The sequence below is a fragment of the Mirounga angustirostris genome, unplaced genomic scaffold, assembly GCF_029215605.1.
Source record: "Mirounga angustirostris isolate CCGP_5_RB_7025 unplaced genomic scaffold, mMirAng1.0.hap1 SCAF_5, whole genome shotgun sequence".
Lineage (NCBI taxonomy): Eukaryota > Metazoa > Chordata > Mammalia > Carnivora > Phocidae > Mirounga > Mirounga angustirostris.
This window is the reverse complement of record NW_026991713.1, coordinates 26,808,752-26,825,059: the sequence shown is the minus strand read 5'-3', so window position 1 is coordinate 26,825,059 and position 16,308 is coordinate 26,808,752. Positions and strand designations below refer to the sequence as shown.

General features: G+C 43.3%; 1 protein-coding gene across 10 annotated transcripts in view; it reads left to right on the top strand.

Annotated features, from left to right (window-relative positions):
• Positions 1-16,308, top strand: part of MRPL42 (mitochondrial ribosomal protein L42) — an 82,205-nt gene that overhangs the window by 49,528 nt on the left and 16,369 nt on the right. For 7 of the 10 annotated variants that reach the window (XM_064590785.1, XM_064590786.1, XM_064590789.1 and 4 more), the window contains exon 6: positions 8,392-8,474. The exons of 1 other annotated variant lie outside the window; for it this stretch is intronic. In XM_064590785.1, coding sequence (XP_064446855.1) covers positions 8,392-8,474 — 83 coding nt within the window. Of the gene's footprint in view, positions 1-8,391; positions 8,475-8,591; positions 8,860-15,948; positions 16,194-16,308 lie in introns of those variants that run through there. 2 more of the 10 variants (XM_064590788.1, XM_064590794.1) reach the window with 2 other exon arrangements.

Sequence of the window (16,308 nt, the reverse complement as noted above, 5' to 3'; positions counted from 1 at the left end):
GGGAGGGGGGCTCTTGCCACATTCCATTAGCCAAAACTCAGTTCTCTGCCAGCCCACTCCACCAACTGCCAGAGAGCTGAGAACTGTGAGCTTGTGGCATGTCCTGCAAGAGGAGAAATGTGAGCACTGGTGAGAACTAGCTTTCTCTGCCCCACGCGCTGAGCCCCGATGTTTCTTCTGAAAAGAAAAATTAATAATTGCTATTTACCAGCACTTTATGAGGATTTAATGGGGCAATAAATGTGTAAATGCTTGGTGAAGTGCTAATCAAGTGTTATGAATATTCCTGGGTAATTTTGTTCCCTTTACCTCTGCATTTCATCTGTAAAATGTGTAGGCTGATATGCTTTCTGAGAATCCTTTCCAGCTCTGAAATTATTAGATTCTGTGGTTCTTTTAAACCTTTATCAAGCAGGTGACCCTCTGACTTTGTACTGGTGCCTTAGGATTCCACACATGATGCTACAACCCAGTCCTCCTGCCCCCAAACCCTCTTCCATTGCTTAGTATTGCCCATGTTCTTGTGGAGACAACCTGATTCTCATCTCATTTTAATTCTGTTCATTCTAACTGGAGATAAAACATAATTTTTGATTCTAGCCTGCTAGATTTCTTAATCTCAGAAGAAAAACTGTAGATGTGGGGAAGAAAACCTAAGAAAGCATTTGACAGATTTGAAATATTTAAAACAAACATGATTACTTTAATCCTGTCTTGAAAGATGCTATGTAATAGAAATCTGGTTCGACCTATTTCCTTTGTCTGTGGTTTCCTTAGTGCTCTTAGCACAGTTTCCCAGCTTTTTTTTTCTCCAGCTGAATTCCCTTTGCGGTCCATTGACAACTGCTTTGCACAATTCCTGGGGGATGTCAACAAGGGGCGGTCTGAATTCTCCTATTTAAAGGCTGATGAGAGGCTAATATGCATTGATGTTCAGTATTCTGGCCCCTTCTTATCCTTCTCCAGACCACAGCGAGGGGGCTCTTGTCACATTACAAATCTCATGTCATTGCTGTGCTTAAAACACTTTATTGTATGTATTGTACTTTAAAAAAAAAAAACACCCAACTTTGATATATATTATACAAATATATATTATATGTGTTATTATATTATATATATATTATATAATAACACAATGCACAGATGTTCAGTACAGTTTGAGGAGTTTTGGTAATTGAAGGTGCCTGTGAAATCACCACCCCAAACAAGATATAAAACATTTCTTTTTCATTTCTTTTTACCTCAGAAAGTTCCCTTGCTCCCTTTTCCGTCATTGGCCCCTGCCTGGCCTCCACACCCAGAGGCAACCACTTTCTGATTTTTATCACTGTGGATTAGTTTTGCTTGTTTTGGATTTGGTACAAATATAATCACAGAGTGTAGACTTTTTTATGTCTGATTATTTTTACTTAATGTAAGTAAAATCTTTTTTTTAAAGATTTTATTTATTTGAGAGAGAGAGAGAGAGAGAGAGCACAAGCAGGGGAGAGAGGGAGAAGCAGGCTCCCCACTGAGCAGGGAGCCCGACTCAGGGACTCGATTCGAGGACCCCGGGATCATGACCTGAGGCGAAGGCAGATGCTTAACTGATTGAGCCACCCAGGAGCCCCCTCAATGTAAATTTTTTGAGAGTGTTCCATGTTGTTGTGTTCATTCCTTTACATTAAGTATGAATATTGCCACAATTTCTTTATCCATTCTTTTGTTGATGTTGATTTGGATTGTTTCCAGTTTTAGACTATTTTAAGACTGCTATAAATATCCAGGTCTTTTGAGGACATTAAGTTTTCATTTCTCTTTGGTAAATAAGAGTGGAATTGTCAAGAAATATGGGCTTCAATAATCTAAAGACCCATTTATAATGAAGACCAAACCCCCTGCATGGCCCTGATCACATCTCTGGAGTCTGCCTGCTCCCCCTTCTTCTCACTCTCTGAACTTCAGTCCCTCTGCTCTTCCCTCTGCCAGAAACACACTTCCTTCCCACAACTGCCTACCTTCCCCATTAAGGTTATTCCTTATCATAGGCATTCATGGTCTGTATTCTTGATGCCCTGGCACTTACCAAGATTGCAGTTTTATATTTATGGGCATGATCATTTGTTTAATGTGCTTCTCATTCAGGAGCAAGCTCCATGAGAGCAGGTTATCTGCCCATTTTACTCGCACAGTGCCCCCCAGCCTGGTTTCTAGCATGTACTAAACATTCAGTACCTCATTGACAGGTGAACAAAGGATGGTCATTCTTCACCCACCACAGATTCTGTTCTCCACTTTGGTAAAACACCTTTTGGTCAACCAGAGAGGAAAGTCTGCCCTTGTCAGAAGTTTTCCTGCAGCCTGGACTCAGTCAGAGGGGGGAAAAATCCCAGGCAGTCAGTTACTTTTAGGCTGCCTGGCTTCCAGGAAAGAGAAAAGCTTGAATTTCAATCTTCATAGCTCTTGTCCTAAGCAGACCATTATAAAAATAAAATTCCTGCTCAAAGGGGCTTCTGATACAAGTAAGACAACAAGGCAATGCAGTTAACAAATATTCCACCTTGACTAGACCAAAGGGGACTTGCTCCTGGTTCTGTTTATTTACCCTAGTGTTTCTCCTTGAGCACCATGTACTGGGGGCATTCTCAAGGTGGCACTGGTTTTCTTGGAAAGCAGAAATTTTTCTTGAGAAGGAATAAAGTTATTCCAGAAAATACTAGAGGACAAAGTGCTATGCAATGAAATTTACTTTTACATTGAAAAACACCTCTGTGAGGTATTTTTACCATTTGACTTGCCAGAGCAGAGATGCTGATGAGCTAGGAAGGCTCATTTACTCACTGTGCTGTTATTGTGAACAAGGCTATTCAGAGATGTGTTTAGCTACACATTGTCCCTCCCCAAAAGCCCCATATGAACAGTAATGAAGATGATTACTATAATCTTACATACCTTTGCATGATTCTGTATTTCTCATGGATGATTTCCTCCCCAGGTTGACCTCTTGTCTGTCTGGAGTGATAATAATGAACAGACAAGTATATGGATACTCGCTCTTCTTTAAGTGTTTTTTTCTTTATGAAAAGAATGCAGAATTATGATCCTTAAAAAATGAATGTGGTACAGAAAGGACTAGAGGTGTTCAAGGAAACAACCTGATTACTTTTATTGCCACCTGGAAATAAAATTATTTTAGGAATCAGCAAGCCTGTATAGAAGGAATAGAATATGCTTTCCTGTCTTTAAATAGTGGTGGGCGGTTTTTCAGTTGAAGAGGATTTGGGGAAGTCAAAGGTGATGAGATGCTTTGGAAAGTCTGCCAGAGTATTTATCAAGAAACTTAAGTGTTCATACACTCTGATCTAGTAATTCCACTTGTAGATATATGTCCTGTAGAATTAATCATAGATATGGACAAGCATCTATTACAAGGAAGATCACTGATGCATTACTTACAATAGGGAGAAATTAGAGATCTAAATGTTTAACAAAAAGAGAATGGCTAAATAAACTCTGGGCCCTGCTTATTATAAAATGTTATGATATTAAATCATGTTTGCAAAGAGATTTAAAAACATAGGAAAATTCTCCTAGTGAAATTCTCCTAGAATAGGGCCTGAAATATTGTAGGCACTCAATAAATATTTGTTCAATCAATACATGAATGAACTGCCAGAGAAATGAAGGTTAACATTTTTTAAAACTATAGGTAGGGTTAACACGTCTGCAACGGCATTTTAGAGGGAGAAAAGAAGATAAAAACGGTTCTCTCCCCTAAAAAAAAAAAAAAAAAAAAAAAAAAAAAGAACGGAAAAGAAAGCACACAAAAAAACTTGATCTTGAATGTAGGCCAATGGAAAAAACTTTCTTCCAAGACATTGTAGGTGGAAATGGAGTCCATTTGCAATACTGGAGGTGCTTTCCTCTAAAATGAGATTCTGTTAACTTAATAGTTCTTGAGCACCTTTTCTGTGTGCTAAAAATTTTGCTGAGATGTTAGTTTGAGGAACTTTTCTAATTCAAAAGAGTTTCATCCTTTTACCGTTTTGTTAGGTGAAGAGGTGGAAATATTTTTACCTCATTAAACAGCCTCGTTTCCAAAGACCCAGACAGAGCACCTGCTGCATAAGCCTGTTTCCTACGCTCGCCCTCTAAGGTTAAGACTGGCAGGGTGCATTCTTGAAAGTGTTTGCCTTGTACATTTTAGTTCATCTTCAAAAACTGGCTCATTGCCATTCTGCACTCCAGCTTGTGATACTTAAATAGGAGATTCAAATGAAGCAGATATAAAAGTGTGTGTGTGTGTGTGTGTGTGTGTGTAGTGCGATGATGGGGAGAGGCCCCAGAAAGAAAACCAACAAAGATATGTGAGTTGGAAGCCATACTCTGAGCCAAGGGCTGCACTTGTTAAGTGGAAATTAGGGGTCCACCTACAACAGGGATGTTTCAAAACTAAGATTGGGACAAAACCATCATCCAAGGTCACCCCTAGGGGTATGTGAGCTCTGAAGCGAATCACACTGTGCTTCACTGTGTGGGAAGACTCAGCTCTGGGAAGTGGAAGAAAGCATTATAATTTTAGAAACCCTCTTTAAGAAAAGAATACAGTTTTAGGGTGCCTGGGTGGCTCAGTTGGTTAAGCGTCTGCCTTTGGCTCAGGTCATCATCTCAGGGTCCTGGGATCGAGCCCCACATCGGGCTCCGTGCTCAGCAGGGAGTTTGCTTCTCTCTCTGCACCCCCACCCCCATGCTTGTGCTCGCTCTCTCTCTGAAATAAATCTTTTAAAAAAAGAAAAGAATACAATTTTAGGATACAAATACTGTAACAAAGAGACCCAGCAGTGCTTAAGAAACATTTAAATATATCCACCAAACCCTATTATGTGTATCCCCAAGCCAACTTTTCCTTTAGCTAGATCTCATAATGTCCAAGGCCCCTCTCCGAAGCTCTCTGACAGGAGGGTGATTGTGAAGAAAGGAAAATCAGAGAGCAAAGACAGAGGTCTTAACTGATTGTGGTTAAAATACCTTAATTCTGCAAGTTTAACAAAAACACGTGCCCCTTGTGAATACATTATTAGGGCTCCTTCTAGGGCCTTTACAAGTTAGGGGCCTTGAAACTCAAGCATCATTAACTTTGAGATAAATCCTCCTCTGACCGTACCCCACCCCTAGCATTTTTCTGCAGATTAAATCAGACTAAAGTTAAAGGCAGCCAAAGGGATGAGTAGAAGGCAGAAATTATAGAAAGGTCACAGTGGGGACTCATCACATACATCCTTTTTTTTTTTAAGATTTTATTTATTTATTTGACACAGAGAGAGAGTGAGCAAGCACAAGCAGGAGGAACGGGAGAGGGAGAGGCAGACTCCCCGCTGAGCACGGAGCCCGATGGGGGACTCGATCCCAGGACCCTGGGATCATGACCCAAGCCACAGGCAAACGCTTAACCGACTGAGCCACCCAGGCACCCCAACATATACATTCTTATTCCTCTTGCAAATATTGAGCTCTCAGGCTGGAAGATGACGCAGGACACGTTAGGTCTTCTGGAAGATACATAAAGGAGTCTTGGGGCTATCAGGCCTCCAGATGTAAGCATTAGCACAAATTGGAAAGCAAGGCTGTTTCAACCCAGTGGAGAAGAGAAAGTGACTTAGGAGGGCAGGGGGGTAACTTGGAGGTAAGAGAGCTGAGAGATAGTGCCTCATCCAGATGCCTTGAATGCTCTGGACTGGGCACTCATTGCTAGCTTGGCAGTTCTCTCCAGGCTGGCAAATGGGGGAACTTGTACCAAGTTTCTCAGCAGAGAGGGCCGTGCATATGAAAAGACAAACCAAAACAAAATAAACCAAGATTGACTTTGGGGTTAACTGTAAGTGCTGCGGCCAGCCGCGGGGTTGGGGGTCAGTGGTTGATGGAGGGTTGATGAAGGACACCCTTGCAGCTCCAGGAATCCCTGAGGCAGCAACAGCCGAAACAGTGAGCGCAGAGTATTGGTGCTGGATGGGAGGAAGGATGTGGGGGATGGGGGCAGGGGGGACCCAGGAATGAGAAATAAAATCAGACCATTTAGGCATTTGGGTAAATTAAAAATACAAGCTTATTAAACAATGCATACTTTGGAAGCACACACCAAAGGATGCAAATTCAGTACATCAGAAGGACTGCCTATGGGAGAGGGTTAGAAGTAAGAAAGAGGGTTAAAAGGGAACACATTACTCACTCACTCAATCTATAATAAACAAGAGAAGGACCATGAAAACAACAAAACACTCCAACAGCAAGGAAAGAAAGTCCATTTTTTTTTGCAAAAATGGGGAGAGTCCCAATAATAACACTTGGTGGGATCTGCATAGGGCAGTTTCAGACTCTCAGTGGTTCCAAGATTGTGGGGCTTTAGGAAACAAGGGCTCCCTCTCATGTAGGAGAACAGAAGAGATATTTTTAAAAACTGCTTCGTAGTTTTGGGGGAAAAATGATACATACTTTTGTTTTTAAAACATGCAAATAATACAGATTATTAAATGAATTGAATCCATGTGAAGTACTGACACATAATAAGCCCTCAATAAATGTTAAAAAATAACCTGAAATTTCTCCACCCAGAGATTAGCACAATTAAGATTTTGGTAAATATCTTTTCTAGGAAATATATCAATTTACTTATTTGCACATAAATGAAATCAAACTCTATGTGATGTTCTGAAACCTGGGTTTTTACACAACATCATACTATGGCGATCATTTCATGTCAGGAATATAGACTATCTTCACCCTTTCTAAAGTCTAGGGTGTACATTGTATAAATGTTCTATAATTTACTTAACCTGCTCACAATCGGTGGACATTGAAGCTGCTTCCAGTTTTTTATTTTTATTACTTTTTAAAAAAGATTTTATTTATTCATTTGTCAGAGAGAGAGCACACAAGCAGGGGGAGCTGCAGGCAGAGGGAGAAGCAGGCTCCTTGCTGAGCAAGGAGCCCGATGCGGGGCTTAATCCCAGGACCCTGGAATCATGACCTGAGCTGAAGGCAGACGCTTAGCCAACTGAGCCACCCAGGCGTCCCTGCTTCCAGTTTTTTTTTATCATTATATGTAACATTGCTGGCCCATCTGCATATACCTACCACTTTATATTTGTTTGAAGATTCTCTTAGAGTGGAATTGTGGTGTCAAAAGGTATGCACATTTGACATTTCAATACCGCCAAACTGCCCTACAGAAAAGTTTTGGTGTCTGTGCCTCCAGCAATGGGGTACGGATACTTTGTTATCTCTCAACAAAAGGTGCAGTTCTTTTCAGTCTCTGGATACCCGCTGGGTGAAAAATAGCTTATTGTCAATTATATTTGCTTTTTTGTTATTAATGTAATGGTTAATTTTATGTGTCAACTTGGCTAGGCTATGGTGCCCAGTTTTGTTTTGTTTTGTTTTGTTTTTTGTCAAACACCAATCTAGATGCTGCTGTGAATGCATATTTTAGAGATCAACATTTAAATCAGTAGATTTTGAGTTAAGCTGACTACCCTTCACGATATGGGTGGGCCTCATCCAATCAGTTGACGGCCTTTAGAGAAAAGACTCCGGTCAACTTTTTCCTGGGTCTCCAGCCTGCTCTCCTGCCCTGCATGTTTTGAACTTGCCTATCCCCACATGAGCCAATTCCTTAAAATAAAGTTCCAGTTTCTAAATATACACATATCCTATTGGTTTTGTTTTTCTGGAGAACCCTGACAGCTACAACTAGTGAAGTTACCCCATTCAGCTGTTCATTAGCCACCTGTATTTCTTTACTCTTCTCTTCCTTCTTTCCTTTTCATTCTCTCTCCCCTCCCTCCTTCTCTTTCTTTCTTTCTTTCTTCTTTCTTCCTTCTTTCTTCTCTCTCTCTCTTCTCTCTTAAAATTATCTCCTTGCCCTGTGCCTGGGTCTTTCTTAGCCCCTCTGCTCATGCCTGACATGAACTATGACCTAGGGCCCCAAAGTGATGGTTTCTGCAGTATACACCCTGATTTTCTGACTAGGGAATTATACTTCAAGTGATTTAATGTAAATAAATAGATTGAGGGGTGCCTGGGTGGCTCAGTCGTTAAGCGTCTGCCTTCGGCTCGGGTCATGATCCCGGGGTCCTGGGATCGAGCCCCGCATCGGGCTCCCTGCTCCGCGGGAAGCCTGCTTCTCCCTCTCCCACTCCCGCTGCTTGTGTTCCCTCTCTCGCTGTCAAATAAATAAAATCTTAAAAAATAAATAAATAAATAAATAAATAAATAAATAAATAAATAAATAGATTGAATAAAGCCAAGTAATTGAGAATGCTGCTTAGTTAAGGGAACTTACTTGAAAACCAGTTCCTCCTTCATCTATCAGTTAACAGCTGAATTTCCTGTTGTTTCTTTTTCCCCTCGTAGAGGCCGATGTCATCACAGCCACGTAGAGAACAATTTCCCACAGCAATGGAAGTTCTGTGATGGCATTGGGATTACAAATGCTGGTAAGGAAATTTGCAATCAGTACTTACTATCAGAAATTACAAAGAAAATTAATTTTAAACTTTCTAGGAAAGGAGATGTTCAGTGAAACTAGAAATTTTTCTTAATTCATTATACAGAGAAAGCCTGTCTCTGATCAACCGGAGAGAGAATGCTCTACAACTTCAAGGTACCCAATAAATAGGACTGGTGTAAGAGACAGATAGTCCTACTTCCGTGGGTTAAGTATCTGTGCCAAAATGGCGACTATCTTCATATTGGATAGGCTGGTGCCTGGACTATTTTTCAAGACCAGACCTGCCCTGAGAAAGCTTTAGAATTTCTTACTTACTAAGACTTACTCTGTCTTAGGTCAAATCTCCTAAGCGGGGTTCCCCCACCTCTATTGCCCTGTTAGAGTGGAAGCAGGATATATTAGTTTCCTATGGCTTCTATAACAAATTACCACAAGCTGGGTGGGGGGAGGGGGATTCAAACAACAGAAATTTATTGTCTCACAGTTCTGGAGGCCAGAAGTTCCAAATCAAGGTGTCAGGAGGATTGGCTTGAAGTCACATCTGAACTGTGCTAACTGGGAGGGGCAGCTGCTGCAAAGAAGAGCAATACTCATCAGAAGGAGGGGAACAGAGGCAGCTGAGCAGGCTCAAACACCGGACAAACACTGTGGGGAGGAAGGCGCTGAGTTCCACTTGGACGTGCTGAGTTGTGATGCAGCTAGTGAGACGCCCAAGTGTGATGTCCCCTGTCCATCAAATTTGGCAGCAGGTGTATCGTTTTTAACTTTAGCAAGAACACTTTCTGTGGAGTATGGGGCACAAGGACTATCAAAGGGAGTTGAGGAGTGATTGGGAAGTGAGGAAAGTTGAAGCGGGGCCGATCAGAAGCCAGAGAATTAGGGTCTGTTCGGGAACATTCTCAGCTCTGAGGACAGTGTTGCTCAGGCAGCTTTTCAGGACCAGAGGCAATGCCCTAAAGCGGTACTTCTCAAAGGCTGGTACCCAGACCAGCAGCATCCAGCATCTGGGAACTTACTGGAGAAGCGAAATTTGCGGACCCGCCCAAGACCTAATGAATCACAAACTTTAGGGTGGAGCCCTCGAGTCTGTGTTTAAGAAGCGCTCAAGGTGATCCTGATGCAGGCTACGTCTCAGGAGCCTGGGAGAACAAGCCTGACAGAGCCACTGGGGCCCTCTGTCTCAGGGAGGCATCTGTGTGTGGTGTTAGCATGTTTACTCCAGCTGGGCTTGCTTGGAAGCAGAGAGTCTGGTTTGGGGTGGGGGTGAGTCAGGGTGTTGGGCCCAAGGGCATGAATTTTTGTAAAGCAAGCCAATGAGAAAAGGGACCGGTTCCCTTCCGGGGCAGGATCCCTGCTGCGTAAGGATGAACTACACCTGTTCTGATCTTTCAAGCAGATCAGCAGTCTGACATCTTTCCACTCCTCTGAGCAATACCAGAGGAAGGAGCTCTCTTGAAGGATGGGGCTGGGGATCAGCTGAAGCTGTCACCAAGTGGCATTTCTCACAATATTTGCAGAGCCCCTGGGAGATGTTAACCAGAAACTCGGTTTGCTCTTTGACTTCAGTCTTTATGGTTGAAAACCCTTCCAAAGTGGATCTGTCTTTTTACCACTTTAGAGACTAGAACAAAATCTAAAGTAGCCAAGTTGTGAAATATTTATTATCTTTACACTGCAGAGTGGGTTTAAGATGAGCTCTCCAATATTATTGCTCTTACCCTCTTGCATTCTGATTTGTTTCCTTGAAAGGGAGAGATTGGGTTGCATGGAGTTGCTGCTGACTGCTGGGATTTGCGTGTGATCCCCACCCCACATTATCGATGGCACACTCTGTTACGTGTGTCTGCATCTGATTTCCCCTTAATGGCTGTACATGCATGTCATCTGTCCAGTGGGCAGATAACAGGAAGTATGGCACAGTGTAAACACAATGAAGGCAGGGCTGGTTAGTTCACGGTTTTACCTCTAAAACCTAGAACTACAACAGCACCCAGTAAACATTGTTGAATGAATGAATGAAAGAACGTGGTTATTATAATTGGATTTGGGATCATCTTAGAATCTATGGGTCTAAGGGTTGCCATTCTGAGCATTAATCCTCACTATCTGGGACCATAAACTTACTAATCTTACTAATCCTGGTAACTTCTGGAAAAAGCTTTCAGAAAAATTTTGCAGAAATCCTTAAAATTACCTTTTTATGTAGTTTTCTCTTTTTTCACGAAAGAAGAGGACAATATCAAAATGGAGGGTGTTGGTGATAGGATTGGGTTACTCCAATTCTTCTCTTCCCCCTCCCCCTTGGAATGTATCCCGTCTTTGCCACGTTGCTCTATAGTGCCCCCTACCGGAGGGATCAGACTATATTTCCCCATCCACTGATGTTGGACTTGGCATGACTTATTTTGGCCAGTGGAATTTACTAGTAGACATGAGACGAACAGAGACTTTAAATGTGCTCCTGTAGTTGGCTTGGCCTCTTGTCCTGTCCTCCACCATGAGAACTGACCTGGGCATCTTCCGGTCCAAGGAAAATGAGAGAAATGTGGAGTGGACCTGATCCCAATCTGCAGCCCAGCACAGAGCTGTCCCAGCAGTCCCACACACCTGGGAGGAAGAAAAAGAAATGCTTCTGATATGCCATAGAGATTTTGGAGTCATTTGTTATACAGCATTCACACAGCAGAAGCCCAACAAATAACATGTCCTTCAGGTGGATCCTAGCAAACAGATATTTTACTGCATTTTTAAAAACTTTTGGGGTGCTGAGGATGACAAGAGGCTAGAGAGGAGTTAAGATGCTGAACATTGGTGTTCAGTCCTAATGCTCAAATCAAGCCAGCAAGGACTAAACAAAGTACTAAACAGTGCTAAGCTGGATAGCATTAAAGAGATCTTATTCTAGTTATCTCTGGTTTTTTAGAGGTCGTAAGTACCAGATAGTAGCTCCCTGAAGAAGCAGCAGGAGGAAGAGGCCTCATTTTTAGGAATGCTCATCCCATGTTTTGGCGCAGGTGAACATTGAAGCTACTGGCTCATCAACCCCAGCAGCCCGGAGGATTGTCACAATATCTAACAGCCCATACAGAAAGGGCTCCAACTGCTCAAGGAGAGGCCCCGCTCCTGAGCCATCTTCAGAGCAGATGAGCTATGATCGGCAATTTGGCGGGGGAGGGCCCCTCTTTTCCAAGAATTCCAGTGAAGTCCCAAACCCATCCTTTGAGCCAGGGTTGTTGAGTTGGACTCCCCCAGAATGTGTGATCCAAGAATGAAAAGGGGAGGTTTCCAGTGACAGGTAGAAGAACGCTCCAGGGGTCTATATCCTAACGCTGAGAAACTATGAATAGGCTACATGGCACGGGGGAATTAAGGTTGCCAGTCAGCTCCTTCAACTAGGGAGATGATCCAGGTAAACCCGATACAAGCAATAGGGTTGTAAGTGGGAGAAGGAGGCAGAAGACGAGCAACCAGAGAGATGGTAGTGAGAGAAGGACTTGGCCGGACGCTGCTGGGTTTGAAGATGGAGGAACTGACTTCAGTTCCGTGAGACCTGTTTTGGACACCTGTGACCTCCAGAACCGTAAGATAATAAATTTGTGTCGTTTTAAGGCACCGAGTTAGTGGTCATGTATTATGGCAACAACAGAAAACGAATACATTCCCAACAGGGAACGAGAGTGCTCTTCCCAAAATGAGGGGAAATGCCGGGCAGGCGAACAGAGAGACCAGAGCAGATGTGTACTGTAGCCTGGGTCTCTAGTATGTCTTGTTCTGTGGCTCTCTGGATATTTCCCCAGGGGGGACAGAATAGCATATACTTTCCAAAGTGTTGTGGATAGGAACTTGCACCTGTTCCACAAAGCCAAAGCTCATCGCACCTGTGAGTAAGAGCAGACAAGCCTGAGGGTGTTACCTCCAAAGGCATTCTACACAGACTTGAAACCTGGCTCCTTCACTTACTGGCTGGGCAACCCTAGGCAGGTTACTTAACCTCTCTGTGCCTCAGTGAAAAGAGGATGATACCTATCTAGCTGATGGAGTTTTTATGAGGATTGATGTTAGTACATGTAACTAAGCATCATGGCTGGCATATGATTAACACTCGAATAGTACTGGTTGCTATTAGGGCTAACACTACTAGGTAGTCTGTGTAGTAATTTGTAAGCCTTGGGTCTAGAGCCACAATATGGGAGGTCAAAGTTGGCTCTGTCACTTAGAACTTCTCTGCTTAGGCAAGTTATCAGGCCCAATTTTTTCTTGTGTAAAATGATGATATTAAAGTTACCTCCTTCATAGAGTTGTGATGAGGCATTAATCAATTAACAGGCCTAAAGTCCTAGAACAATGACAGACAGGTCCGATAAATATTCTCTATAATCATCACCGTTCGCAGTTGTCCAGGGTCACCATTGCTCTGAATGATGAATAACGAAACAACCACCATCATTGAGTCAGTGGCTCCTCATGGGACCATGAAGACCTTTTCGGTTGGGAAGAACCGTGGTCTCCATACTGGGGGAATCACCAGAGCAACACCACCCCTCCTCCTCCAGGAGGTCAAATCATGGGGGAGATGCACATATGATATATAAAAAGAAAGGAAAGTGAAAAACTTAGTTGTCAGAAACACACAGTCAGGAGAGACTCGTAAATGGGACAAAGGACACACGCCTGCCTCTCTTTCTTCTCTACTCTGTGATTGTGCAGCATTGGACTTGCCTATTGCCTTGGATTCAGTGCTTTTACACTTTGTAACATAGTCAGAACATTAGGTTAAGGAACCTTGTCATTTTCCTATTCAAAGCTGTCCACTCAATAATACCAAGAATTCCCACTCTAGTAGATAATGACAAGAAGTTAAGACAGCCCGCTAGTAAACAAGCAGATCATTTCATGGCAGCAGCTGATTTAATCAAAACATTCTGGTTCTCCCTCATCTGAACCCACACAAGGACTGAACCAATCCGATTAGAAAAAAATATTTGTTTTATCTTTGCTACATTTATTTACTCTTAGGGACTATTTAACTTGATCGGGCAGAGAAGCCGGAAAGAACGGAACCACTCGAGGCACTGAGCAGCCCTGTGTCTCTCCGGCACCGGGTGGAACGGCTGGGGGTCCTTCCACACCGGCCTATTCTCCAGCCACATCTAGAAGTCTTTTGCCCTTGTCTTCATGGGGGAGAATTGCGCCGTTCGTGTGCCCAGTTTGGGGGGTGGGTGGGTGCAGAATGGGAATTAGAGAAAACAAGCCAGTAATTTCACAGTTCTGCCCCGCCATGTAAGTGATTTCAAAATACGAAATATTTTGTCCTTCCACAACATTTTCTGACAATTGTGTGTGTGTAAGGCATGGCGAAGGTATTACAGGAAGGCGAAGATAAATTAGATCTGGATTAAATCCCAAGGAACGCCCAAAGTTCACATGATAGACACACGAATACCTGTGAGGGGCCGAAAGCTACAGGTGTGTTCTAGGTTGGAGCCAGGATCTCACAAAGATGCTTGCTGCCTGTGATACAATAAAAAGTTCTATACCTGGCACAGCGCTCCTAAAACCCTTAGAAATGGGGTGGTGAACACATCTACATGCCGGAAGGGTGGCCTACCCTTAACCGTCGAGGCTCCTGCTCTTGGGAGCCTTTCACATCTCACCCTATGTACCTCTTCATCTGGCTGTTCATTTGTATCCTCTATAATAAGCTTGAATAGTAAGTGGAGCACTTTCCGAAGTTCTGTGAATTGTTCTAGTAAATAATTGAACCCAGGTGGGGGGCATCGTGGGGACCCCCGAATTTTGTAGTCAGTTAAGCAGAAGTGCTGGTCACCTGGGGGCCCCACTTGCCACTGGCATCTGAAGTGGGGGCAGTCTTGTGGGACTGAGCCCTTTAACTTGTAGGAGCTCATGCTAACGAACTCCAGGTGTAGATAGTATTAGGATTGAATTGAATTGTGGACACCCAGTAGGTGCTGGAGAATTGGTTGGTGTTAGGAAAAACCATGTATTCAGTGTCACGAGTGGAGTCAGGAAACACCAGTCAGTCTCACAAAATTGCTCCAGCTTGAGGTAAGGGAGATGAGCTTTTATGCTCTGTATCAGCTAGCCATTGGCTATAGGCTGCCCCCCGGGTAGAATTACCTCCCAAATATTTCTGGGCAAGGTGGCTCCCACGGGTCAAGGGCAACTGTGCAGGGAAGGGTACAGCGGTAAGCCTGTAGCAGCTAATCCTTGCAGCAGTCATGGGCTGACTAGACCTGCTGGGGAAAAGGGGGTCTGGACAGGACACAACAGCACTGATTACAAAGTTGCATTCCAAGGAAGATAGGAAACTGTGGGTGGAAGTTCCCATGAGATGCGAACTGATCCACTGACGTCAGTAGGAGGTGAGGAGATTCCTCGAAACAATCATCCAAGAAGCTCCTGCCTGAAGATTCCAGTAAGACATAGGTGATTGTATTAGCCAGCGTTGCCCAGAGAAACAATACCAGTAGAAGATATATATATATATATATGCTGATATGATTATGGAGGCCGAGAAGTCTCACCCTCTGCTGTCTATAAGCTGGAGAACCAGGAAAGCCAGTGGTATAATTCAATCCAAGCCCAAAGGCCCAAGGAAGGGGGTTGGGATACTTGATGGTTCTAAGTCCCAGGCTGAGTTGAGAATGAGGAGTGTGATGCCTGAGGGCGGGAGAAGATGAACATCCCAGCTGAGGCAGAGAACAAATTCTCCCTTCCTCTGCTTTTTTGTTCTATTCGGACCCTCAACAGATTAGACAATGCCCACCCACATGGGGGAGGAGGAGAGTGATCTTCACTCAGTCTACCCATATTAATCTCTTCAGGAAACACCCTCACAGACACACCAAGAAAGAATGTTTTATCCGGTATCTGGGTGTTTCTCTGCCCGGTCACGTCGACTGTGTAAGATCAACGATCACAGTGATGCAATGGAAATGTGGTTAGGGCAGAATCGACGTGATGGGTATTTAAATGTAACACCTAGGAGTATCTGAGGGAGAACATCCGGAGGGCTCCTGGAATGAAAAATAAAGCCAAAAATGAAGTTTAAAATGAAGTCCTGGTTTAGGGGGTGAGACTAACATCCTTTATAGAAAACTAAGACAAAAACAACAACCATTTATTGAGCACTTACTATTTGTCAGGTGCTGTGACTTTTTGGCTCAAGCTTTGCAATTTATGACGAAATAAATTGTATTGTATTATTTATAAATTGTATTATCACCTTCACATGGACCATCTTATTTACCTCCCGCAACATTCTTATGAGGGAGCATTATCCCTACTTTTAGAAAAAAGGACACTGAGATTCAGAGAGTTAAGTAACTTGCTTATGGTCACTCAGCAAATGAGTGGGGTTTGGATTCCAGGAGTTATTTATTCAGAGAAGGACAAATAGGAGATCCAATTCTCACCGTCACCCTGTCCTATTCCATCAGGAGTGAGTGGAAACATGCCACTTTCTTTCATCAAGACCAAATTACGACTTCCAGAAGCACAAGACACAAAAGACACTCCCGTGCAGAGTGAACAGCCCCATCCAGGGCACCCTTCTTAGTCACAGTGGTGTGTCCTCACCTCAGTAGCTGTCCAGGAAAGTCACATAACATGCACACCAGAGAAAGCCCCTAGAAGAAGAGGTGAGACGGGGTGTGGAATCATTTCAGGGGTAAGTGGGAGAGTTACCGGGTCACCAGTCAGCGCAGGGTGAGATAAACCAGTCAGGGGGATTCTAAGGTTGTGTCCAGAGTGTGGCTCCTGGAAATAAGAATGAATAATACATAGAAATCTTTCTGCAG